Source organism: Mycteria americana, unplaced genomic scaffold (assembly GCF_035582795.1).
Source record: "Mycteria americana isolate JAX WOST 10 ecotype Jacksonville Zoo and Gardens unplaced genomic scaffold, USCA_MyAme_1.0 Scaffold_79, whole genome shotgun sequence".
NCBI lineage: Eukaryota > Metazoa > Chordata > Aves > Ciconiiformes > Ciconiidae > Mycteria > Mycteria americana.
The window spans coordinates 198,357-223,001 of NW_027445664.1; the positions used below are offsets into that span (position 1 = coordinate 198,357).

Consider the following 24,645-nt stretch of genomic DNA (forward strand, 5'->3'; position numbering starts at 1 on the left):
GGGCAGGGGCCGCATCCAGCCACGTGCCGGCCCCTCGTCAAGCGGTTAGGCGGTGAGCCCTGCAGGGATGGGAGGAGGAGACAGTGTCACCCAGGGCCACCTCCCTGTCCCCAACTCTTGGCTCTGGGGGTCTTGGTGCCCCCTCCCGCAGCCCGGTGTTGCTCTGGCTGTGGGTCCCACTGAGAGAGAGAGGCATCAGCACCCACCACGCTTTGCCACCAGGCTCGGGGGCTCCCCAGAGCGCAGCGGCTCCCACCCACAGCCCCTCCCAGACCGCCAGCTCTACCTGCGTCCCACACCCCTCTGCCTCACTGGCCCTCTGCTTTACTCCATCTGTACTTCAGAAGGCGAATCCAGCAATGATGGCGATGACAGCCAGGATGGCAACAGCCACCACCAGCACGATGGTGAACAGGTTGGACTCCGGCCCTGGGGGAGAGCAGGGCCATGAGGAGCGGAAGGGGAACCACCCCAGCCCACCGCTCCACGTGCCCAAGGCCACCGGGCTCACCCCACACAAAGAGGACGGGCTCGGGCAGGCTGGCGTGCTCCACACGGCACCGGTACATGTCCTTCTCCTCTGGGCGGGCCTCGATGGAGGCCCAGGTGTAGTAGGTGCCGTTGCTGTTGGGTGCGACGCTGCCCCACTCGGTGTCCTGGTCCCTGACCTCGCCGTCCTTCAGCCAGCTGACGGTGATGGGCCGTGGGTAGAAGCCGTAAGCGCGGCAGGACAAGGTCAGGATCCCGTGGGCCTCCTTCCCCAACACTCGGACTGTGGGGGGCTCTGGGGAGGGGGTGGTGGTGATGGCTGGCACATGCTCCCGCGTGAACCAGTCCCCAGGGTCCTCGTCTCACCCTCAACTTCCTCTCCAGCACGGCCTGCCCATAGCTCACGTATTTCCTGCTTGACCAACCAGGTCCTGCTTGACCAACCTGATCTCCTTCTACGACAAGGTGACCCACCTAGTAGATGAGGGAAAGGCCGTGGATGTTGTCTATCTAGACTCCAGTAAAGCCTTTGACACCGTTTCCCACAGCATTCTTGCTTGGCTTGGACGGGTGTACTCTTTGCTGGATTAAGAACTGGCTGGATGGCCGGGCCCAAACAGTGGTGGTGAATGGAGTTTACTCCAGTTGGCGGCCGGTCACAAGCGGTGTTCCCCAGGGCTTTGTGTTGGGGCCAGTTCTGTTTAACATCTTAATTAATGATCTGGACGAAGGGATCGAGTGTACCCTCAGTCAGTTTGCAGATGACACCAAGTTGTGTGGGAGTGTTGATCTGCTGGAGGGGAGGAAGGCTCTGCAGAGGGACCTGGACAGGCTGGATCGATGGGCTGGGGCCAATTGTATGAGGTTCAACAAGGCTCAGTGCCAGGTCCTGCACTTGGGCCACAGCAACCCCATGCAACGCTACAGGCGTGGGGAAGAGTGGCTGGAAAGCTGCCTGGCAGAGAAGGACCTGGGGGTGTTGGTTGACAGCCGCCTGAATATGAGCCAGCAGTGTGCCCAGGCGGCCAAGAAAGCCAATGGCATCCTGGCTTGTATCAAAAATAGCGTGGCCAGCAGGACTAGGGAAGTGATCGTGCCCCTGCACTCGGCACTGGTGAGGCCGCACCTTGAATGCTGTGTTCAGTTTTGGGCCCCTCACGACAAGAGAGACATTGAGGTGCTGGAGCATGTCCAGAGAAGGGCAACGAAGCTGGGGAAGGGTCTGGAGCAGAAGTCTGATGAGGAGAGGCTGAGGGAGCTGGGGTTGTTTAGTCTGGAGAAAAGGAGGCTGAGGGGAGACCTCATCGCTCTCTACAACGCCCTGAACGGAGGTTGTAGTGAGGTGGGGGTCGGTCTCTTCCCCCACGTAACAAGTGATAGGACGAGAGGAAATGGCCTCAAGTTGCGCCAGGGGAGGTTTAGACTGGATATCAGGAAATTTTTCTTCACTGAAAGGGTTATGAAGCACTGGAACAGGCTAACCAGGGAAGTGGTTGAGTCGCCATCCCTGGAGGTATTTAAAGGACATTTGGATGAGGTGCTTAGGGACATGGTACAGTGGTGGTCTTGGTAGTGTTAGGTTTACGGTTGGACTCGATGATCTTAAAGGTCTTTTCCAACCTATAAGATTCTGTGATTCTGTGATTTCCTCAGCCACTCGATGCAGGTGTTCTCCAGCTAATGCTTCAGACTCTCAGCAACAGTCCCGGCCTCCACCCACTTCCTCTCGGTGATTTGTGCTGCCGCGTCCGCCGCAGTGAACGTCATCGTGTCCATGTCGAAGGTGATGAAGTCGCTCCCATTGTAGGCGTACTGATAAACCCCCTGGTGCTACCGTCCTGCAGGAGGTCACAGCCGTACATGCGCTGCACCGTGTGCGCCTCTGAAACACGACCAGGGAGACGGGGCTGAGGGGCTGCTGCAGGCCTGGGCCTTCAGTGGGGCACAGACCCCACGGCAGCGCCCCCCACTCCAGCCCCATGTGAGGGCCGGGGGGATCGGGCACCGGCTCGAGGGCTGCCCCCCGTCCAGCACCCGGGGTGTCATGTCAAGCCATGATGCAGACTCCCCCCACACGCAGGGCGTGGCTGGGCTGTCCCCCAGCCCCATGGCACCCTGGGACAGCGAGGGGCTGAATGCTGGGGGGGACGACAAGGAGATGGGGTGGGGTGGGGGGAGCCCCTCTGGCTCTGGGATGGGGGGCCTGAGCACCATGGGGAGGGCAAGGGGCTGGGACATGTGGGTCGGAGCCCCTCTGGTTCTGGGGGTCTCGACTGCCGTGGTGACGGTGAGGGGCTGGGACGGGGCAGCCAGTCCTGGGGTGGGGTCCTGGGCACTGGGGGGGTGGGGATGCGCTGGGCAGGGGTGGCCAGAAGCCCCCCCAGGCTCTGGGACACAGGATCCCAAGCACCGTGGGGCTGGGACAGGGCAGCCAGGACCCCCTTGGGCTGGGGGACAGGGTGGCTGGGAGCCCTCATGCCCAGTGTCCCTCGTGCTCGGTATCACTCCTGTCCAGCACTGCCTGTGCCCGGTGTCCCTTGCACCCAGTGTCCCTCATGCCCAGCATCACTTAGACCTGGCGCCACTTGCACCCAGTCCCCTCGTGCCCAGCAGCGCTCGTGCCTGGCATCGCTTGTGCCCGGTGTCCCTCGTGCCTGGCATCGCTTGTGCCCGGTGTCCCTCGTGCCCGGCATCGCTCCCGCCTGGCAGCTCTCGTGCCTGGCAGTGCTCCTGCCCAGCACCTCCCGTGCCCGGTTGTCCTGGTTTCGGCTGGGATGGAGTTAATTTTCTTCCTCATAGCTGGCATCCTGCTGTGGTTTGGATTTCATTGTGCATCACTGCTTTTGTATATTCTTTTAGCATTATTATTATTATTATTATTATTATTATTATTATTATACTTTTCCCTTCCTTTTCTGTCCTGTTAAACTGTCTTTACCTCCAGCCATGAATTTTGCGCTTTTCCCCGATTCTCTCCCCTGTCCCGCTAGTTGGGGCGAGTCACCAACAGCTGTGGGGGTTAGCTGCCTGCCGGCTGAACCCACAACATCCCCACATGTTCCCACCACGTCCCCAGCTGTGGGGGATATGTGGGGATGTTGTGGTTTAACACGCCAGGACCCCGGCATGTCCATGGTCCCCATGTCCCCATGGTCCCAACTCCCCATGTCCCCTGGGTCCCCACACCCGGGCGGGTCCCCACTGACGATGCCACCCACCACAGGTGGAGCAGGAGATCTTCGGAGCCAGTGGGGCCGGGCGTGCGGTGCTGCTGGTGACGGGGCAGGTGGCCCTGGCCACGTGGGCGCAGCGGGTGGCCGTGCTGGAGCAGGGACGACTGCACGAGCTGGTGTCCCCTGGGGAGATCTGCGCCCCGGCAGACACTGCTGTTGTCTCACAAACGGAGTTCATTACCCGGAGTGCAACACCCGATACGCACACAGAGCCGAGATACCAGTTTATGTCAAGTTTTGCGCCAGCCCGGGTGCTGGGTGGGAGCTCCACAAAGCTAGCACACCGCTCGTTCATGCAGGTACAATGTTTATACAGTCTAGTTATACGTATGCATAAGTAATTACACAAAGCAGCTTTCTATCGGTCTACATTTTCTCGTCTTATTCTTAAAGCTACAGTACTACTTTAATATTCTGCGCACGCCCAAAGGTGAGGGGTCTCTGCTTGGGCCGGGCTCTCCAGCTCAAGGGGAGGGACGTTTAGTATGAGGATAGTTCACGTGAGGGGGCTTCTTATCACACTTCTGCTAGTAGCTTCAGATTGTTCCCAAAACATCTTAATTCGCTTACCTATTGCTCCAGGATGTGTTTCACTTCCCAAGGACAATAATTTTGATTAGACGGTCCACGTTCCGGTCAGAATCCCCCCTATCAACTTTCCCTAAGTCCTGGCCTTCCACCAGCTCCTGATTGACTACAATTCCCCTCTTTGAGACTACCTAAGAACAGTCCTTAGATAAGTCTCACTTTCTCCTCAGATTGCTTAGCTAATGCTAAGCAGCACTTGCAGGTGCATTGTAGTAACACAGATAGACATGCAAAGATATGATAATAATGTTATTGTTCCTAATATTATACGATAATACAGCAATAATTCCCTTTGAACACAACCTTTATGGGCTATGGATTCTATCTCAGTCCAAGTGCAGTTCATTTAATTCCGAGTCAGCTTCAATTTCAACAGTGCTGTTTCTCTCGATGTCCGCTCTTCCGGAGGGAGGTTTTCACCCGTGTGTAGTGAATCCCAGAATCTATTCCTTTTACTTTCATAGCTGTGGCAGTAATTAGCAATACCAAATATGGTCCCTTCCAACGTTCTTTCAAAGGTTCGTCTTTCCAGGTTCGGACGTAGACTTGGTCTCCCTGTTGAAAGGAATGTACTGGAGCGTCTAGTGGAACGGGTGTTCTCTCATTCAGGTACCTGTGAAGGGAAGACAAAGTACGCCCCAACGACAGCAGGTATTCAGTCAGTATTTGGTCTCCACTGACATGCGTTTGATCACTCCTGCCTGTTAATTTATTCGCAGGATACAGTTTACCATACAGAATTTCAAAAGGACTAACCCCTTCCCTAACTCTAGGGGTAATCCTGATTCTTAGCAATGCTATAGGTAGAATTTCTATCCATTTCATTTGGCTTTCCTGGCATAATTTTGAAATTTGTCCCTTTAAAGTTTGATTCATCCGCTCTACTTTCCCGCCGGACTGCAGTCTCCAAGCGGTCTGGAAATTCCAATCAAACTGTAAAAACTTAGCAACCTCTTGTACCATTTTAGCAATAAAACGGGGCCCATTATGTGAGGCCATTCCTTCAGGGATGCCGAATCTAGGGATTCTTTCTTTCAACAGTACTCTGACTACCTCTCTAGCTTTGTTGGTTCGGCATGGGAAAGCTTCTGGCCATCCCGAAAAGGTACCTACTAATACCAATAAGTATTTAATTTGATTACACCTAGGTAACTCAGAGAAATCTGTTTGCCAGTACTCCCCTGGAGTTTGTCCCCCTTTCACCGGTCCCGGAGGAGGTCTCCTCTGTATCTTTGGGTTGTTCTTGGAACATATCGAGCACTGCTTTACAATAGCATGAGCTAATTTTTGCATCCTTGGTCCTATGGCATATCGTCTGATGTCTGCTTTTACTGCATCTGCTCCCATATGGGTTTCTTGATGAGTCCTCTTTATTAATTCCCTCAGTAGTGGGGCAGTGACTATTATTTGTCCAGTATCACTTGTCCGCCATCCATCCTGGGTTTTGGCACAGCGTAGAAGTTTTGCTAATTGATTGTCCTTTTCTGAACATGTTGGGGGCTCCAGTAAAATTCTTCCAGTCGGAATTAAAGCCCCCACCTTAGAATCTGTCAAAGCTGCCCTTTGTGCTGTCTCGTCAGCTTTTCGATTTCCACTAAGGATATCTGTTTGTCCTTTCTCATGGGCTTTACAGTGTATTACAGACGCCTCCTTTGGCTCGAGAACGGCCTGTAATACCTCTAAAATTGCCTTTCCATGTTGAATTGGAGTTCCTTGGGAAGGTAACAGTCCTCTTTCTTTCCATACGGCTCCACGGGCATGTCCCACTCCAAAGGCGTATTTTGAGTCCGAATACATGTTTACTCTCCTATTTTCAGACAATTCCAGCGCTCTGTTTCCGGCAACCATCTCAGCCTTTTGTGCTGATGTATTAACAGGTCTTTTGCCCTGTGAAACTTCAAAACCTGGGTATTCCACAGTGGCTTTGCCCAATCTGAGCTTTCTTTTGTGATACTCTGTATCCAGCAAGTCCCAAGAAGTTTAACAGATTGATGGTGGCTCTTTTGCATTCTTGTTCCGAGGCGGTCCCTATGAGTATATCATCTACATACTGTAGTAAAGTAAGAGAAGGATGCTCACCTTGCCAGTCTTCCAGTTCTTTAGCTAGTACGTTACCGAACGAGGTAGGGCTATTCTTACATCCCTGGGGTAGCACGGTCCAGCAGAGTTGGACTTTTCTTCCGGTGGCTGGACTTTCCCCTTCGAACGCAAACAATTCCTGACTTTCCTCTTCCAGAGGTATACAAAAGAAAGCATCCTTCAAACTCAGTACTGTAAAATAAACATTATTCTCAGGTATTGATGATAACAGAGTGTATGGATTTGGAACTACTACCAGATGCACATCAGCTGTAATCCAGTTAATTTCTCTGAAATCCTCTACCAACCGATACTCCTGTCTTTGGGGCTTCCTGACCGGCAAAATTGGAGTATTATATTCAGATTGGCATTCTCTTAATAGTCCACACTGAATAAAGTCATTTATCAATGGTTCCAAACCTATTCTAGCTTCCAACTTAATAGGATCTTGTCTTTTTCTTACCGGTTGTGCTCTGGGTTTCAATTCAAGTTTTACCGGTACAGCATTTTTTGCTCTTCCCGGTCTCTTGGTTGCCCATACTGTAGGTATGACAGCGTCCAGGATTTCCTCTGGGATGTTGATATTCTCCTGTTGCTTTGCAGTCAATAAAGAAAATTGTGCTTTCCAGGCAGTTTCCTTTGGTAGATGTAACTGACTGCATGTAACATGACTTGCAACGGGGATAGACCCAGGGTTGCTACCCTGGCTCCTACCTCTGCCTCTGTCATTTTGTGGAGCTACCACCTAGCATCCGGTCTTGCGCAAAACCAGAAATAAATCGGTATCTCGGCTCCGTGCACGTATTGGGTGTTGCACACCGGGTAACGAACTCCGTTTGTGAGACAACAATAGCAGACATACCTTCTCAGCACCCGTCTGCGTGGCCTCAGAGTCGGAGACCTTCTCAAGGCCTGTCTGCGTGGCCTCAGAGCAGGTGACTACCTTCTCAGTGCCCCTTTGCAAGGTCTCAGAGCAGGAGACATGCCTGGAGTGCTGGGATGGAGGGCCATCAGCTCTTCAGGAGGGGTAGGCAGGGCAGGTGAGGTGGAGGAGTTGCACTGCATAGAAGAGAGAGGTTTGGCCGCACAGCCCTTATAGCTGGGGATGACGTGGTCGAGAGCCTCTGGGTGAGGCTTATCATAGAATCGGAGAATGCTTTGGATTGGAAGGGACCATCTAGTCCAAGGCCCCTGCAAGAGCAGGGACATCTTCAACTAGATCAGGTTGCTCAGAGCCCCATCCAACGTGACCTTGAATGTTTCCAGGCATGGGGCCTCCACTACCTCTCTGGGCAACCTGTTCCATGGCCTCACCACCCTCATTGTAAAAAATTTCTTTCTTAAATCCAGTCAAATCTGCCCGCCCTTAGTTTAAAACCATTGCTGCTTGTCCTGTCACAACAGGCCCTGCTAAAATGTCTGTCCCCGTCTTTCCTATAGGCCCCCTTGAAGTACCGGAAGGCTGCTAGAAGGTCTCCCCACAGCCTTCTCTTCTCCAGGCTGAACAACCCCAACTCTGTCAGTCTGTCCTCGTAGGAGAGGTGCTCCATCCCTCGCATCATTTTCATGGCCCTCCTCTGGACCCGCTCCAACACCTCCATGTCCTTCTTGTCCTGAGGGCTCCAGAACTGGATGCAGTACTCCAGGTGGGGTCTCACCAGAGCAGAGTAGAGGGGCAGAATCCCCTCCCTCGACCTGCTGGCCACGCTTCTTTGGATGCAGCCCAGGATACAGTTGGCCTTGTGGGCTGCGAGCGCACGTTCTTGGCTCATGTCCAGCTTTTCGTTCCATCAGTACCCCCAAGTCCTTTTCCGCAGGGCTGCTCTCGATCACATCATCCCCCAGCCTGTATTGAAAGCAAGGAATGTCCCGACCCAGGTGTAGGACCCTGCACTTGGCCTTGTTGAACCTCATGAGGTTCACACAGGCCCACTTCTCCAGCTTGTCCAGGTGCCTCTGGATGACATCCCATCCTTCTGGCGTGTCAGCTGCACCACTCAGAAGCATTAGGGAGATGGAAGGCAAAGCAGAGGGCACAGTGGGTGTCCGCTGCCCATCACCCAGCCAGGGTGACAGCACCGATGAGTTATTCCACGGGCAATTAGGAGAGACCTCTGGATCGGTCGCCCTTGGCCTTACGGGAGACTTCAATGTCCCAGGCATCAGCTGGGAATGCCATACTGCTGGGACAAGCAGGTCTGGGAAATGCCTGGAGTCTGTGGAAGAGGACTTCTTGTCACAAGCACTCCGTGACCCAACTAGGAGAGATGTCCCTCGAGACTTGTTCTGTGTGAAGGGAGAAAGCCTTGTTGGAGACGTCAGGGTCGGTGGCTGTCTTGGCCACAGGGATCATGAAACGGTTGAGTTTACGGGCGTGCTGGTCAGCAGCAGGCTCAACAGGAGTCAGCAGTGTGTCCTGGCAGCCAGGAGGGCAAACTGCATCCTGGGGTGTCCCCATCCCTGGTCCTGGTGCATCAAACATGGCATCATCAGCTGGTCAAGAGAGGGCATTGTCCCACTGGATTCAGCATCAGCGCAGCTGCTCCTGCAGCACTGTGTGCACTGCCAGGCCCCACCATTTGAAAAGGACCTGAAGGGCCCTGAACTCCTCCAGAGGAGGGCAACCAAGCTGGTGCCAGGGCTGGAAGGCATGTCCTCTGAGCAGCAGCTGAGGACTTTGGGCTTGCCTAGTTTGGAGAGGAGGAGGCTGAGGGGCCACCTGAGGAGGGGATGCAGACAGGGAGGTGCTGATCTCTTCTCCCTGGGATCCCAGGGACAGGATGCCTGGGAATGGTTCAAAGCTGCACCAGGGGAGGTTCAGACTGGACATGAGGAAGCAGTTCTTTACCAAGAGGCTTCCTGGAGAGGCGGTTGATGCCCCCAGCCTGGCAGGGTTTGAGAGGCATTTGGACAAGGCCCTTAATACACTTGTGGGCAGCCCTGAAGCAGTCAGGCAGCTGGATGAGATGATCACTGGAGGCCCCTGCCAAGTAGTCTCTTCTCATTTCTCAGCGCTCACCTACATGGCCTCAGAGCAGGAGAGCTTCTCAGTGCCCATTTGCATGGTGCCAGTGCAAGAGACCTCATTGACTGTGTTGCACCAGAGGAGGAGACTTTCTCAGGGCCCATCTGCATGGCCTCAGAGAACAAGAGCTTCTTGTCAGTGCACATCTCCTTGGCACCAGAGCAGGAGACCTCCTCAGTGTCCATGTGCATGGCCTGAGAGCACAAGAGCTTCTTCTCAGCACCCAGCTGCATGGCCTCAGAATAGGAGAGCTTCTCAGTGCCCATTTGCATGGTGCCAGTGCAAGAGACCTCAGTGACTATGTTGCACCAGAGGAGGAGACTTTCTAAGGGCCCATCTGCATGGCCTCAGAGAACAAGAGCTTCTTCTCAGGGACTGGATCACCTCAGAGCAGGAGACCTTCTCAGTGTCCATCTGCATGGCCTCAGAGCACAAGAGCTTCTTCTCAGTGCCCATTTGTGTGGTGCCAGTCCAGAGACCTCAGCGACCACCGGTGTTGCACCAGAACAGGAAGCCTTCTTCTCAGTGCACAGCTCTGTGGCCTCACAGCACAAGACCATCTGGCCAGCACCTCTCTGCGTGGCCTCAGAGGAGGAGACCATCTCAGCACCCTTCTGGGTGGCTGTGGTGGGTTGAACTTTGCTGGCCACCAGGTGCCCACCCAGCTGCTCTATCATCACTCTAACTACCTCCACTGGCAAAAAAGACTCCACTCAGGGAAATTAATGTACTTTATTGCCAATCAAATCACAGCAGGGTAACAAGAAATGAAACCAAACCTTAAAAGCCCTTGCCCCCATCCCTCCCTTCTTCCTGGGCTCACTTTCACACCCAATTTCTCTACCTCCTCCCCCCCAGCGGCACAGGGGGAGGGGAATGGGGGTTGCAGTCAGTCCATCACATGTTGTCTCCAGTCCTCCTCCTTCCTCCTCCTCACACTCTTCCTCTGCTCCAGCATGGGGTCCTCTGCAAAATTCTCCACCATGGGTCCTTCAGGGTGCACCCACCTCCTCCAGCAGGAGGTCCTCCAGGGGCTGCAGGTGGGTATCATCTGCTCCACCCATGGCTCTCCATGGGCTGCCAGGTGGAGAGCACAAGAGCTTCTTCTCAGTGCCATGGTTGGCACTGAGTTGGCACATGGTTGGCACTTGGTTGGCACTTGGAGAGCCATGGCCTGGTGCCATGGCTCTCCAAGACAGCCTGCCTCACCATGGTCTTCAGCACAGGCTGCAGGGGAATCTCTGCTCTGGCGCCTGGAGCACCTCCTGGCCTCCTTCTCCACTGGCCTTGGTGTCTGCAGAGTTGCCTCTCTCTTGGTGTCTGCAGAGTTGCCTCTCTCTTGGTGTCTGCAGAGTTGCCTCTCTCTTGGTGTCTCTCTCCCAGCCACTGTTGCACAGCAGTTTTTTTCCTCCCCTTCTTAAATATGTGATCCCAGAGGCGCTACCACCATCACTGATGGGCTCAGCTTTGGCCAGTTGGCTAATGTCAACCCCGCTCCTCCCCCGCTACCAAACCCTTGGTTCCCATCAGAGCTTGGGGCTTGCTGCAGAGATATGGCCGGTTCTGTGAGCAGCTTGAACTCCTGAGGTCACGGTCATTAAGGAACAGACAAGGTTCTTGGCCCCGCACCTGGATCCTGCAACAAGAAGGAAAGACACCACTGGTAACATCAGGTTAGCGGTTGTCTCCTGGTGCTTGAGGAGACAAGGGCTGCCTGCAAGGGACAGTCCCAGCAAGACATGGCCCACCAGGCCCCTGCCCATCCCACTGCAGGACGGTCACCCCACGGCACCGGGTCGCGATGGGACTCACGTGTCATTGAAGCTGCTGCCGTCCACCCACTCCAAGTGCTCGCCCTGTCTCCGCAGCCCAAGCCAGTAATCAATGTTGCCCTTGACACGCAAGAGAAACTCCTGGGGAGGAAAGAGAGAAGCCAACAGTCAGGAGCTGCTGCCAGCCCCACGCTGGTCCCTGCTGGCCTCGCAGGCAGCCCCAGCCCCGCACCGCTGCCACCGGCCAGGGGATGGCAGCAGCTCCCACCCAACAGTGTTGCTCTGCTCTGCCAGAGCTCTGCTCAGGGCCCAGCTGAGCACCACGGGTGGGCAGACAGAGCCTGGGCTCCCCGCTGCACCCCACACCTCCCTCCAAGGCCCCAGGGCAGAGCTGCATCTCTGTCCCTACAGGCACCTCTTGCCTGCCCAGCACCAACCCCAGCTACTGCCCCCAACCCAGACTCCCCCCCTTTCACCCCCACGCAGCCACAACAGCCCCTCACTCACCATTTCCCAGTCCCTCTTGAGCACAGCCAGTGAGGACCCACGCAAGGAGCACTGCTTGCGGCTCCACTCCCAGCTCCCCTCCTCCTTCGAGAGGTAGTAGCAGACATTGCGGTACCCAACCCAGTCGTCGGGACACGGCAGCACCTGAGCCACAGGCAGACCTGCATTCTCTTCACACCTTCCTGCTGGAAAGGGAAGGGGAGAAGGTCAGAGGATTCCGCTCCACAGGGACCAGGGGACACAGCTCCATAGCGCAGGGAAGGAAACAGTCCCAGGCTCCCCCCACAGGGATCCTCAATTTGCTGCCAGGGACCTACAGGGAGCAGACACCCCAGGGCTTAACAGCCTGCCCCACAGCACGGCTGGGGGTGTCCCTGCTCCTCCCCAGGACCCCTGGCACAGGGCAGGAGCACAGCCAGCCTGAGGGCCTGGCCCCACCATGCTCCCCCCACCAGCCTGGGCCTCACACACCCACACTTGTCCCAGCCTGGAGGGGAAGGGGCCGCATCTGCAAGGGCAGCTGCTCCTCCCTTACCTGATACTACAGCAAGAGCCACAGCCAAAGCCAGCACCAGAACCACGAGCACAGCCAGCACCAGGGCCCATGCTGGATGGAGTGCACAGCACTGGCCTGGAGAAGGAAAAAGCCACTCACAGTGAGGATGGCACTGTCCCAGAGCAGGCACAGCCCTGGCATCCCTGCCACCCCCCACACAAGCTCCCTGGGGAACACAGGGGGGACCCCCCAAGGGACAGCCTGCAGCAGGAGAGCTGCCGACAGATGGAGATGGGGTGGGGGGCTGCTACAGACCACCCAATGAGGACCAAGCAGAAGACAAGCCCTTTCCAGACAGCTGGAAGAAGCCTCACACTTGCCAGCCCCAGTCCTTGTGGGGTGACACCGCCACAGGGACACTGTTCCCTCCCTACAGGCCACAGGGCTGGCTCTGCACTCACCCAGAACTCTGCGTGTCCTTACGCCTTTATCCCCAGGCACCCCTGGACCCAGGGGCTCCTGCATGTTCCCATCGTCATTGCAGAATCCGTTCTCCTCCCCTTGTCCCACGGGAAACAGAGACGTGGAATCATTTTGCCTGTGATAAGCAAGGGCTTGCGCCCAAGGCATTGCAACAGCTGGCAAAGCCTTTTTTAAGCCAGGCTTCGATCCAGTTTTACCACAGCAGCTGGTACCATCGTGTTGGGAGACTGCGGAGAACATGATGAGAACGCAGCACACCGGGACGTTTAGTTCCGTTACCAGGATGCAGCCACACTTGGCTTCCGCAGATCAGCTGTGGCCCTGCGGCGACACCCACGCTCAGGAAGGTGATGGCAGCACAGCCCCGCCCTGTCCGTGCTGCCCCTGTAAGGCTGCAGCCTGTCCCCAGCACCCAGCCAGCCCCCTGGGAGACAAACACAACGTCAGTGAGCTCAGGCACCAGCCCGCAGCCCCCAGCAGAGCCAGCACCCTCCCCACCATCCTGCACACACCCTTGCCAGACAGGCTGCAAGGCACTCGCTGCCTGGGAGCATCCCCGTAACCACCTCTGCGGACACAGGAAGGAAGTGCCAGTAGCCACAGAGGAAGGCAGGAACTGGGTGCGCCTGGCAGGACAAGGCACCCCAGAGGCCCCCAGACACCCAGACTAGAAGCTCAGCATATCCTTAACAGGCCCAGACATGTCAAGGATACCGAGTCAGAGTCACTGCAAAGCGCCCCACTCCCATCTGAACACAGGATACCGAGGTTTGGTCTTGCCTGGCTTTTACAAATGCATGAGCTCACAGGGTTAAGGGGGGACAGGAGGGCAGGGCTGCTCTCCTGCAGCCCCTGGGCATCCCAGAGTCTGCTCAGCTGGCAGAGCTCCAGCTGGTAGCTGGGCACCCACAACATTTAGTAGGGCCCGTAGCAACAGAACGTTCAGGGTCGGGTGGGACGGGGCTCTGAGGAACCTGCTCTAGCTGAAGAAGTCCCTGCCCGGGGCAGGGGGGCTGGACTAAATCAGCTTTAAATGCCCTTTCCACCCCAACCACTCCGTGAGTCTGTGATCACAGACACCGACGCCGACGGGGGTACGGCTGGGGCCCTTCAGCAGCTCCCGCACCGCCGAGCTGAACGACGGCGAGCTGAAGGAAAGCCTCCGCAGGGACCCTCCTCTCCTACACGATCCACAAGCCCAACGCCCGGGAACCGCCGCCTGCGGGCACAGCACACGGCCAGCACCGGCTGAGCCCCCGCAAGGGATCACGCCACTCACCCCAGGGGCGCTGGGGGGGACGGGACCTGCGCCAAGCAGCTCCCGCCACGCCGGCACCTCACAGCGTTCCCAAGCCCGGCACGGCCCAGGGCACAGCGGCGAGGGGGACGCCACAACCGGCCGCTCCCGCACCGGCCCCACCACACGGCCAGCGCCAGCCCGACAGGCTCCCTTCACCACGGACCCCCACGGACCCCCACGCACCCGCCGCCCGCTCCCTACCTCCGCCGGGAGCCGCCCCGAGCGCTGCCGCTGCCCCGCCGGGATCCGGACGCTCCCGAGCCCCTCACGGCCCCGCGCTGCTCTGACAGAAAACACTCGCGGCCGCCGCCTTTCGAGGCCTGGCGCGGCCCGCCCACCGCTCTGCCCAATCAGCGCGCGAGAGCGAGGAGTGGCGGGGCTGGCAGCCAATCGCGGCGACGCCCCTTTGTAAACCCCTCCGCGTGAGGCGGCGCGTGTGTAAAGGGACGCGGTGCTGCCCTATCCTTCCGCCCAGGCGCTCTAGTTTGGCCGGAAACGTGGTCGTTTTGCACCCACACCGACATGGGCGGGTGCAGGACACCCCCAATGCCAGCAGCCGAGGCTGCTGCCATGGCTCCAGGCCGTTTCCCTGCTCGTGCGGGGCGAGCAGCCCCTGGCAATGCCCGCTCCCGGCTCCCTCAGGCCGTTTCCCCCATTTTTGGGGAGCGAGGGGCGCTGGGGGGGGGGGGTTTGAGATGGAACCCCCCTTGCCTCACCAGTGTCTCAGTCAGCTGTAGAGTATAAAAGCCTACTAACTGGGTTAATACGCGTTATTTCACACCACATGCTGCGATGCAATGGGGTAGTGGAATTTTCCTGGAGATTGTGGTATGAAATAAAGGAAATTAAGGAGGGGCCAGCACCTGGAAAGAAGGACGTTGCTTCTCAGGAGCTTGGAGCTGCCCATGGAGATAAGGGATCGCCCTGGATAATCCCGATGCTGCCAGCATGTGCCCCCCCGCCACCTCCTTGAAACCCTCCCGGCATCATGGATAATTGATTACAGCAAGACGGAGCCCGGGGATGTCGGCATCAATGTGGTGCAATGAATGCTGAAAAACAGTCGCTTTGCGATGTTTTATGGGGATTAGTAATCGTTGGTGTTGGTGTTAGTCATGGAGGTGTCATGGGTTAGTGGCAGGAGTCCCAGGACTGGAGTGGTGGGGCGGAGGGCCATCAACTCTTCAGGAGGGCAGGCGAGGGATGTAAGGGAGAGGTTTGGCCGCACAGGCCTTACAGTTGGGGATGACGTGGTCGAGAGCCTGCGGGTGAGGATTAGGGGGATGGAAGACAAAGCAGATGGCAGAGTGGGTGTCCACTACCCATCGCCCAGCCAGGGTGACAGCACCAATGAGAATTAGGAGAAATCTGTGGATCGGTCACCGTTGGCCTTATGGGAGACTTCAACGTCCCAGGCATTGGCTGGGAATGCCGTACTGCTGGGACGAGCAGGTCTGGGAAATGCCTGGAGTGTGTGGAAGATGACTTCTTGTCACAAGTCCTGAGTGATATCCACCCTGCAGCCTGTGGTGAAGACCATGGTGAGGCAGGCTTTCCCCCTGCAGCCCATGGAGGTCCACGGTGGAGCAGATATCCACCTCCAGGCTGTGGAGGACCCCATGCCGGAGCAGGTGGATGCCCGAAGGAGGCTGTGACCCCGTGGGAAGCCTGTGCTGGAGCGGGCTCCTGGCAGGACCTGTGGGCCCATGGAAAGAGGAGCCCACGCTGGAACGGGTTTGCTGGCAGGACTTGTGACCCTGCGGGGAACCCATGCTGGAGCAGTTCATGAAGAACTGCAGCCCATGGAAGGACCCACGTTGGAGAAGTTCGCGGAGAACTGTCTCCTGTGGGAGGGAGCCCATACTGGAGCAGGGGAAGAGTGTGAGGAGGAAGGAGCAGCAGAGACAACGTGTGATGAACTGACCACAACCTCCATTCCCTGTCCCCCTGCAGCGCTGGGGGGAAGGAGGCAGAGAAATGGGGCATGGAGTTGAGCCTGGAAGAAGGGAGGGGTGGGGGGCAGGTGTTTTAAGGTTTGGTTTTATTTCTCGTTACCCTACTCTGATTTGCTTGGCAATGAATTATATTAATTTCCCTGATTTGAGACTGTTTTGCCCACGACGGTAGTTGGTGAGCGATCTCCCTGTCCTTATCTTGATCCTTTTGTGGTATTTTTCTCCCCCCTGTCCTGTTGAGGAGGGGGAGTGATAGAGCGGCTGGGTGGGCACCCGGCAGCCAGCCAGCGTCAACCCACCACAGTCAACTAGGAAAGGTGTCCTAGACGTGTTGTTTGTGGATAGAAGTATAGAATCCTTGAGGTTGGAAAAGACCTTTAAGAACACCGAGTCCAACTGTAAACCCAACACTGCCAAGCCCACCACTGCACCATGTCCCTAAGCACCACATCTACACGTCTTTTAAATACCTCCAGGGGTGGTGACTCAACCCCTTCCCTGCCCAGCCTGTTCCAATGCTTGACAATGCTTTCAGTGAGGAAATCTTCCCTAATATCCAATCCAAACCTGCCCTGGCGCAACTTGAGGCCATTTCCTCTTGTCCTATCACTTGTCACTTGGGAGAAGAGACCGACCCCCACCTCCCTACAACCTCCTTTCAGGTAGTTGTAGAGAGCGATAAGGTCTGCTGTCAGCCTCCTTTTCTCCAGGCTAAACAACCCCAGTTCCCTCAGCCGCTCCTCATCAGACTTGTGCTCCAGACCCTTCCCCAGCTTCTTTGCCCTTCTCTGGACACGCTCCAGCACCTCAATGTCTTTCTTGTAGTGAGGGGTCCAAAACTGACCACAGTATTTTAGGTGCGGCCTCACCAGTGCCGAGTGCAGGGGCACGGTCACTTCCCTAGTCCTGCTGGCCACCCTATTTCTGACACAAGCCAGGATGCTGTTGGCCTTCACAGTATCATTTAGGTGGGAAGTAGAGAAGGACTCGTGGGAGAGGTGATGGTCGGTGGCTGTCTTGGCCACAGGGATCGTGAAATGGTTGAGTTTACGGGGGCGCTGGTGGGCAGCAGGATCAATAGGAGCCAGCAGTGTGTCCTGGCAGCCAGGAGGGCAAACGGCATCCTGGGGTGCATCAAACGTGGCGCAACCAGCTGGTCAAGAGAGGGGATTATAGAATATCTGGAGTTGGAAGGGACCCATAAGGATCATGGAGTCCAACTCCCTGCTCCTCGCAGGACTACCTAACACTCATGTGACTCGTCCTTAATGTGACGTATTTGGCGTCACGATTTTACGTCCCCCTCCCCACAGGTGGGACGTGACACCATCCGCCCAGACCCCCAGATCTCTTTCCGCGGGGCTGCTCTCCAGCCTCTCGTCCCCCAGTTTGTACCTATAACCAGGATTTCGCCGTCCCAGGTGCAGATTCCGGCTCTTGCTCTTGATAAATTCCAGACGGTTCATGATTGCCCAGCTCTGCAGTGTGCCCAGATCTCTCTGAAAACCCTCTCCCCTCCCCTCCCCTTCCATATTCCATGCGCCTGTGTCCTCCCTGCCGTGCCCCTGTGTCCCCCGCTGTGTCCCTGTACCCTCTCTGCCCTCCCACATCCCCTGCCCCCACGTCCCTGTGTCCTCCGTGTCCCCACACCCTCCTGGCTGTGTCCCCATGCCCGTTGCCCATGTTCCCATGTTGTCCTGGACACATCCCTGTCCCTGTCTTTTGTGTCCCCAAGTCCTCCCCTCCATGTCCCCATGCCCTGCCATCTCCCCATGGCCTTCCTTGCCACGTCCCTGTGTCCCCTGCTGTGTCCCTGTATCCTCCCTGCCACATCCCCACGCTGGTCCCACGATGTCCCTGTGCCCTCCCACATCGCCCCACCATGTCCCTGTGTCCTCCATGTCCCCACACCTTCCCAGCGGTGTCCCCACGCCTGTTTCCCATGTTCCCACATCCTCCTGGATGCATCCCCATGCCTGTTCCCCACACCCTCCCCGCCATGTCCCCTCTGTGTCCCCAGGTCCTGCTGTGCTACTAGCCCAACATGACCAAGGCCGTGGGCTCCTCAGAGAAGATCTTTGAGTTCTTAGACCAGGAGGAGCAGGCGGCACCCACAGGGACGCTGGTGCCCGATGTCCTGCAGGGCCACGTCCAGCTTGAGGATGTCTGGTTCTCCTACCCTGAGCACCAAGAGCCCGTCCCCAAGGTGGGCATGGGGACAGGGCAGGGGACGCGAGGACATGATGGGGGGAGATGGTGGGGAGGGCATGGGGACATGGACGTGGTGGGAGGGTGTGGGGACATGGCAGGGGGCCATGGGGACATGGCATGGGGACATAGAGGTGCTGTGAAGGGCTTTGGGACGTGGCATGGGGACACAGACGTGGCGGGGGGGTTTGGGGACATGGGGGTGGACAGAGGGACATGGTGGGGACATGGCAGGTGGACACGGGGACATGGCATGGGGAGACAGGTGTGGTGGGGAGAATGTGGGGACATGGCGGGGGGCCATGGGGGCATGGTGGGGAGGGCATGGGGAGGACTGGGGACACTGGGGGAGGCGGCATGGGGGTGTCACGTCTTTCCCCCCAGGGCATGGCCCTGGAGCTGTGCCCCAGGGAGGTGCTGGCGGTGGTGACCCGCCCCAGGCAGGGAAGAGCACCCTGGTGTCCCTGGTCCTGTACCTGCACCCGCCGGGGACCAGGCAGATGCTGCTGGATGATCACCCCCTCTCTGCCTACGAGAGCACTGCGCTGCCAGGTGTCACCACCGCCCCTGTCACATGATGTCTCCAGTGGGTCCCCACTGCCACCCCCATGTCACCAGCCATCCCCACCATGGCCCTGCCACCACCCCCTGTCACCAGACATCCCTGCTGCATTCCCAGACATCCCTGCCATGTCCACGGGCCATCCCCACCATGTCCCCACCACTTCTCCCACCACGTCCTCTGCCATGTCCCCAGCCGTCCCCACCACGTCCCCAATGCATCCCTGCCATGTCACCCGCTGTGTCCCCAGCCATCTCTGCCACATCCCTGCCATGTCCCCTGCCACATCCTCACTGAGTCCCCAGCCATCCCCGCCATGTCCCTGCCATGTCCCCACCATGTCCCTGACGTGTCCCCTGCCACATTCCCACTGAGTCCCCAGCCATCCCTGCCATGTCCCCTGCCACATCCCTGCCACGTCCCTGCAGTGTCCCTGCCACGTCCCTGCAGTGTACCTGCCACATCCTTGTCACATCCCCCACCACATCCCCACCATGTCTCCACTGTGTCCCCAGCCACATCCCAGCCATGTCCCTGGAGCATCCTCTGCCACATCCTTGTCACGTTCCCTGCCAAGTCCCCATCGAGTCCCTACACAAACCTGCTGTGTCCCTGCCACATCCTCCTCATGTCCTCCACCATGTCTGCACCGAGTCCCCAGCCATCCCTGCCATGTCCCCGCCACGTCCCCGCCACGTCCACTGCCACATCCCCACCATGTCCCTGCCACTTCCCCAGCCATCCCTGTCATGTCCCTGCCGTGTCCCCAGCATATCCCCACCACATCCCCTGCCACATCCCCACCATGTCCCTGCCATGTCCCCTGCCATGTCCCCACTGTGTCCCCACCCATCCCAGCCACATCCTCACCATTTCCGCACCGCGTCCCCAGCCACATTCTCTGCCACATCCCCACCATGTCCCCGCTATGTCCCCAGCCACATCCCAGCCATGTCCCCACCCTTTCCCCTACCACATCCCTGCTGTGTGCCCAGCCACACCCTTGCCATGTCCCCTGCCACATCCCCGCTGTGTCCCCAGCCACACCCTTGCCATGTCCCCTGCCACGTTCCCGCTGGGTCCCCAGTCATCCCCATCATGTCCTTGCCACACCCCCACCATGTCCCCGCGGCATCGCCAGCCACATCCCTGCCACGTCCCTGCCACATCCTTGCCGAGTCCCCTGCCAACCCTGCCACATCCCCACCGTGTCCCCACTGCGTCCCCAGCCATCCCCTCCGCCACAGCTGGCTGCCATCCCCCAGGAGCCGGCGCTCTTCTCCTGCTCGCTCCACGCCAACATCGCCTACGGGCCAGGGAGCTGGAGCCGGGCGCAGGTGACGGTTGCAGCCCGCCGGACGGGTGCCCACGCCTTCATCACCCACCTGCCCCGGGGCTGTAGCAGAGGTAGGAGGCGTCCCCCCTTTCACCGTCCCTGTGTCCCACCCTGACCCCTGTCTTGTGCAGATGTGGCCAGGGGGGCCCCTCTGCCCCATTGGGACAGAAATTTGTACAAAATAAAGCAGAATTGCTTCGGAGAGGAACTGGCTGGGTTGCCGGGGGGTGGGGGAACAGTCTGGCCTGGCTGCGGGGTCTTGGGCGCTCACCCTCCAGTTATCACTGCTGCCTTGGTGTGACGCGGCACTTGCCTCGGTGTGATATAATTAATCTGCCAGCCTCCCCCGTGTGATATCGCAGCCACTGTCCTTTCTACCCGAGAGGCTTCACTCGCTTGATTCCAGCACATCGTTCGCGTCAATGAATGACCTGTGCGATGGCTGCAGTTGTCAGGTCCACCCCTCCATCGTGGGCCCACCCGTACATTGTGTCTCTCCCCTGGTGTTACATGGGCCCATCGAGCTGTGAACACCTCACAACAACGTGCCCAGTCCAGGTCTACCTGAACCAACAATTTTTGCCGCCTGGTCTACCTGCTCCGTGCGTTGATGTTCTCCAGGGGCATGGCTCTTGGACATCGACACGATGGACCTTTACACCCAGGGGCTCTACCCAGGCAGCAAGGTCCTGCTGCCATAACCCAGCAGCCCAGAGGGGCTACCTCTGTGACCATTGCTGTAGCCACCCCCACGGGGCATTGGCCGCCCTCAAGGAGTCAGTCCAGAGGCAGAGCACTGGCCACATTTCTCAGGCAGCAATCTCTAGGGCCAGCTGGGTGGCTTGAACTTGGGCAGCTTCCTCGAAGGACGAAAGATGGAGAGAGACTTTGTACCAAGGCCTGCAGTGACAGGACAAGGGCCGTGGTTGGAAACGGCAAGAGGGGAGATCGAGATTGGACGTAAGAAATGTTTTATGATGAGGATGGTGAGAGGCTGGAACAGGTTGCCCGGAGAAGCTGTGGATGCTCCATCATTGGAAGTGTTCGAGGAGAGATCAGGAAGAAAATCAACTGTATCCCAGCCAAAACCAGTCCAGCCCTCGACCCGAGGCTGCGAGAGCAGCCCAGGCACGGGGAGAGGAGGCACAGCCCGCCGGAGGGTGGGGACCAGCATTTATTGTCTGCGCCCCGAAATGTACACACAGAGAAGAAATCAGATACAACCTCAAAATTAAAAAAAAAAAAAGGGTAATAATTGCAGTGCCCAATTTTAAAAGCATCAGAAAAGAGGAATTTCCCCCAGCCAGAGGAGCCACCAGCGTAGCCGGGGGTAGGCAGGCGCAGCGTGACAAGCTCTCTCTGCAGGCAGCTCCCAGCCTCCTCCAGCACCCCTCTGCGTCCAGCCGGAGAGAGGGCAGGGGCCGCATCCAGCCACGTGCCGGCCCCTCGTCAAGCGGTTAGGCGGTGAGCCCTGCAGGGATGGGAGGAGGAGACAGTGTCACCCAGGGCCACCTCCCTGTCCCCAAGTCTTGGCTCTGGGGGTCTCGGTGCCCCCTCCCGCAGCCCGGTGTTGCTCTGGCTGTGGGTCCCACTGAGAGAGAGAGGCATCAGCACCCACCACGCTTCGCCACCAGGCTCGGGGGCTCCCCAGAGCGCAGCGGCTCCCACCCACAGCCCCTCCCAGACCGCCAGCTCTACCTGCGTCCCACACCCCTCTGCCTCACTGGCCCTGTGCTTTACTCCATCTGTACTTCAGAAGGAGAATCCAGCGATGATGGTGATGACAGCCAGGACGGCAACAGCCACCACCAGCACGATGGTGAAGAGGTTGGACTCCGGCTCTGGGCGAGAGCAGGGCCATGAGGAGCAGAAGGGGAACCACCCCAGCCCACTGCTCCACGTGCCCAAGGCCACCGGGCTCACCCCACGCAAAGAGGATGGGCTCGGGCAGGCTGGCGTGCTCCACACGGCACCGGTACATGTCCTTCTCCTCTGGGCGAGCCTTGATGGAGGCCCAGGAGTAGTAGGTGCCGTTGCTGTTGGGTGCGACGCTGCCCCACTCGGTGTCCTGGTCCCTGACCTCGCCGTCCTTCAGCCAGCTGACGGTGATGGGCCGTGGGTAGAAGCCGTAGGCGCGGCAGGACAAGGTCAGGATCCCGTGGGCCTCCTTCCCCAACACTCGGACTGTGGGGGGCTCTGGGGAGGGGGTGGTGGTGATGGCTGGCACATGCTCCCGCGTGAACCAGTCCCCAGGGTCCTCGTCTCACCCTCAACTTCCTCTCCAGCACGGCCTGCCCATAGCTCACGTATTTCCTGCTTGACCAACCAGGTCCTGCTTGACCAACCTGATCTCCTTCTACGACAAGGTGACCCGCCTAGTAGATGAGGGAAAGGCCGTGGATGTTGTCTATCTAGACTCCAGTAAAGCCTTTGACACCGTTTCCCACAGCATTCTTGCTTGGCTTGGACGGGTGTACTCTTCGCTGGGTAAAGAACTGGCTGGATGGCCGGGCCCAAAGAGTGGTGGTGAATGGAGTTTACTCCAGTTGGCGGCCGGTCACAAGCGGTGTCCCCAGGCCTCTGTGCTGGGGCCAGTTCTGTTTAACATCTTTATCAATGATCTGGATGAAGGGATCGAGTGCACCCTCAGTCAGTTTGCAGATGACACCAAGTTGTGTGGGAGTGTTGATCTGCTGGAGGGGAGGAAGGCTCTGCAGAGGGACCTGGACAGGCTGGATCGATGGGCCGAGGTCAATTGTATGAGGTTTAACAAGGCTCAGTGCCAGGTCCTGCACTTGGGCCACAGCAACCCCATGCAACGCTACAGGCGTGGGGAAGAGTGGCTGGAAAGCTGCCTGGCAGAGAAGGACCTGGGGGTGTTGGTTGACAGCCGCCTGAATATGAGCCAGCAGTGTGCCCAGGTGGCCAAGAAAGCCAACGGCATCCTGGCTTGTATCAAAAATAGCGTGGCCAGCAGGACTAGGGAAGTGATCGTGCCCCTGTACTCGGCACTGGTGAGGCCGCACCTCAAATGCTGTGTTCAGTGTTGGGCCCCTCACTCCCAGAGAGACATTGAGGGGCTGGAGCGTGTCCAGAGAAGGGCAACGAAGCTGGGGAAGGGTCTGGAGCACAAGGCTGATGGGGAGCGGCTGAGGGAGCTGGGGTTGTTCAGCCTGGAGAAAAGGAGGCTGAGGGGAGACCTCATCGCTCTCTACAACGCCCTGAAAGGAGGGTGTAGTGAGGTGGGGGTCGGTCTCTTCCCCCACGGAACAAGTGATAGGACGAGAGGAAATGGCCTCAAGTTGCGCCAGGGGAGGTTTAGACTGGATATTAGGAAATTTTTCTTCACTGAAAGGGTTATCAAGCACTGGAACAGGCTGCCCAGGGAAGTGGTTGAGTCGCCATCCCTGGAGGTATTTAAAGGACGTTTGGATGAGGTGCTTAGGGACATGGTGTAGTGGTGGTCTTGGCAGTGTTAGGTTTACGGTTGGACTCGATGATCTTAAAGGTCTTTTCCAACCTATAAGATTCTGTGATTCTGTGATTTCCTCAGCCACTCGATGCAGGTGTTCTCCAGCTAATGCTTCAGACTCTCAGCAACAGTTCCGGCCTCCACCCACTTCCTCTCGGTGATTTGTGCTGCTGCGTCTGCCGCAGTGAACGTCGTCGTGTCCATGTCGAAGGCGATGAAGTCCCTCCCGTCGTAGGCGTGCTGATAAAACCCCCTGGTGCTACCGTCCTCCAGGAGGTCACAGCCGCTCATGCGCTGCACCGTGTGCGCCTCTGAAACACGACCAGGGAGACGGGGCTGAGGGGCTGCTGCAGGCCTGGGCCTTCAGTGGGGCACAGACCCCACGGCAGCGCCACCCACTCCAGCCCCATGTGAGGGCCGGGGGGATCGGGCACTGGCTCGAGGGCTGCCCCCCGTCCAGCAGCCGGGGTGTCATGTCAAGCCATGATGCAGACTCCCCCCACACGCAGGGCGTGGCTGGGCTGTCCCCCAGCCCCACGGCACCCTGGGACAGCGAGGGGCTGAATGCTGGCTGGGACGACAAGGAGATGGGATGGGGTGGGGGGAGCCCCTCTGGCTCTGGGATGGGGGGCCTGAGCACCATGGGGAGGGCAAGGGGCTGGGACATGTGGGTCGGAGCCCCTCTGGTTCTGGGGGTCTCGACTGCCGTGGTGATGGTGAGGGGCTGGGACGGGGCAGCCAGTCCTGGGGTGGGGTCCTGGGCACTGGGGGGGTGGGGATGCGCTGGGCAGGGGTGGCCAGAAGCCCCCCCAGGCTCTGGGACACAGGATCCCAAGCACCGTGGGGCTGGGACAGGGCAGCCAGGACCCCCTTGGGCTGGGGGACAGGGTGGCTGGGAGCCCTCATGCCCAGTGTCCCTCGTGCTCGGTATCACTCCTGTCCAGCACTGCCTGTGCCCGGTGTCCCTTGCACCCAGTGTCCCTCATGCCCAGCATCACTTAGACCTGGCGCCACTTGCACCCAGTCCCCTCGTGCCCAGCAGCGCTCGTGCCTGGCATCGCTTGTGCCCGGTGTCCCTCGTGCCTGGCATCGCTTGTGCCCGGTGTCCCTCGTGCCCGGCATCGCTCCCGCCTGGCAGCT

At 58.3% G+C, this 24,645-nt stretch overlaps 2 protein-coding genes across 3 annotated transcripts; both read right to left on the reverse strand.

The window, feature by feature from the left end:
• Nucleotides 1-340: 340 nt before the first annotated feature.
• LOC142404141 (class I histocompatibility antigen, F10 alpha chain-like) lies at nucleotides 341-23,915 on the reverse strand. The gene is made up of 4 exons (XM_075490583.1): nucleotides 23,885-23,915; nucleotides 23,625-23,816; nucleotides 21,957-22,229; nucleotides 341-429 (listed from the first exon to the last, which is right to left on the reverse strand). Exons 1-4 carry the CDS (start codon nucleotides 23,913-23,915, stop codon nucleotides 341-343), a joined length of 585 nt encoding a protein of 194 aa, XP_075346698.1.
• Nucleotides 10,809-13,087, reverse strand: LOC142404157 (early activation antigen CD69-like). 2 transcript variants are annotated; one of them, XM_075490610.1, is made up of 5 exons: nucleotides 12,651-13,087; nucleotides 12,229-12,324; nucleotides 11,694-11,875; nucleotides 11,227-11,327; nucleotides 10,809-11,050 (listed from the first exon to the last, which is right to left on the reverse strand). In XM_075490610.1, the coding sequence occupies exons 1-5, from the start codon at nucleotides 12,910-12,912 to the stop codon at nucleotides 10,900-10,902; spliced, it is 792 nt and encodes a 263-aa protein (XP_075346725.1). In that variant the 5' UTR covers nucleotides 12,913-13,087; the 3' UTR covers nucleotides 10,809-10,899. The 2 variants fall into 2 exon arrangements, with proteins under 2 accessions (XP_075346725.1, XP_075346724.1); XM_075490609.1 differs by having other exon boundaries at nucleotides 11,694-11,878.
• Nucleotides 23,916-24,645: the final 730 nt, after the last annotated feature.

Bases quoted from the DNA above. Each gene is read 5' to 3' on its own strand.
- LOC142404157 (XM_075490609.1), bottom strand. From the start codon at position 12,912: ATGTTCTCCGCAGTCTCCCAACACGATGGTACCAGCTGCTGTGGTAAA. The intron at 11,879-12,228 runs GTAAGGGAGGAG...TTCCCTTTCCAG, and splicing joins GGCTCTTGCTGTAGTATCAG to CAGGAAGGTGTGAAGAGAAT. The intron at 11,051-11,226 runs GTGAGTCCCATC...TTCTTGTTGCAG, and splicing joins GGCAGCAGCTTCAATGACAC to GATCCAGGTGCGGGGCCAAG.
- LOC142404141 (XM_075490583.1), bottom strand. From the start codon at position 23,915: ATGGGGCTGGAGTGGGTGGCGCTGCCGTGGG. The intron at 23,817-23,884 runs GTCTGTGCCCCA...GTCGTGTTTCAG, and splicing joins GTGGGTGGCGCTGCCGTGGG to AGGCGCACACGGTGCAGCGC. The intron at 430-21,956 runs GTGAGCCCGGTG...GCTCTCCCCCAG, and splicing joins GCCCATCCTCTTTGCGTGGG to GGCCGGAGTCCAACCTGTTC.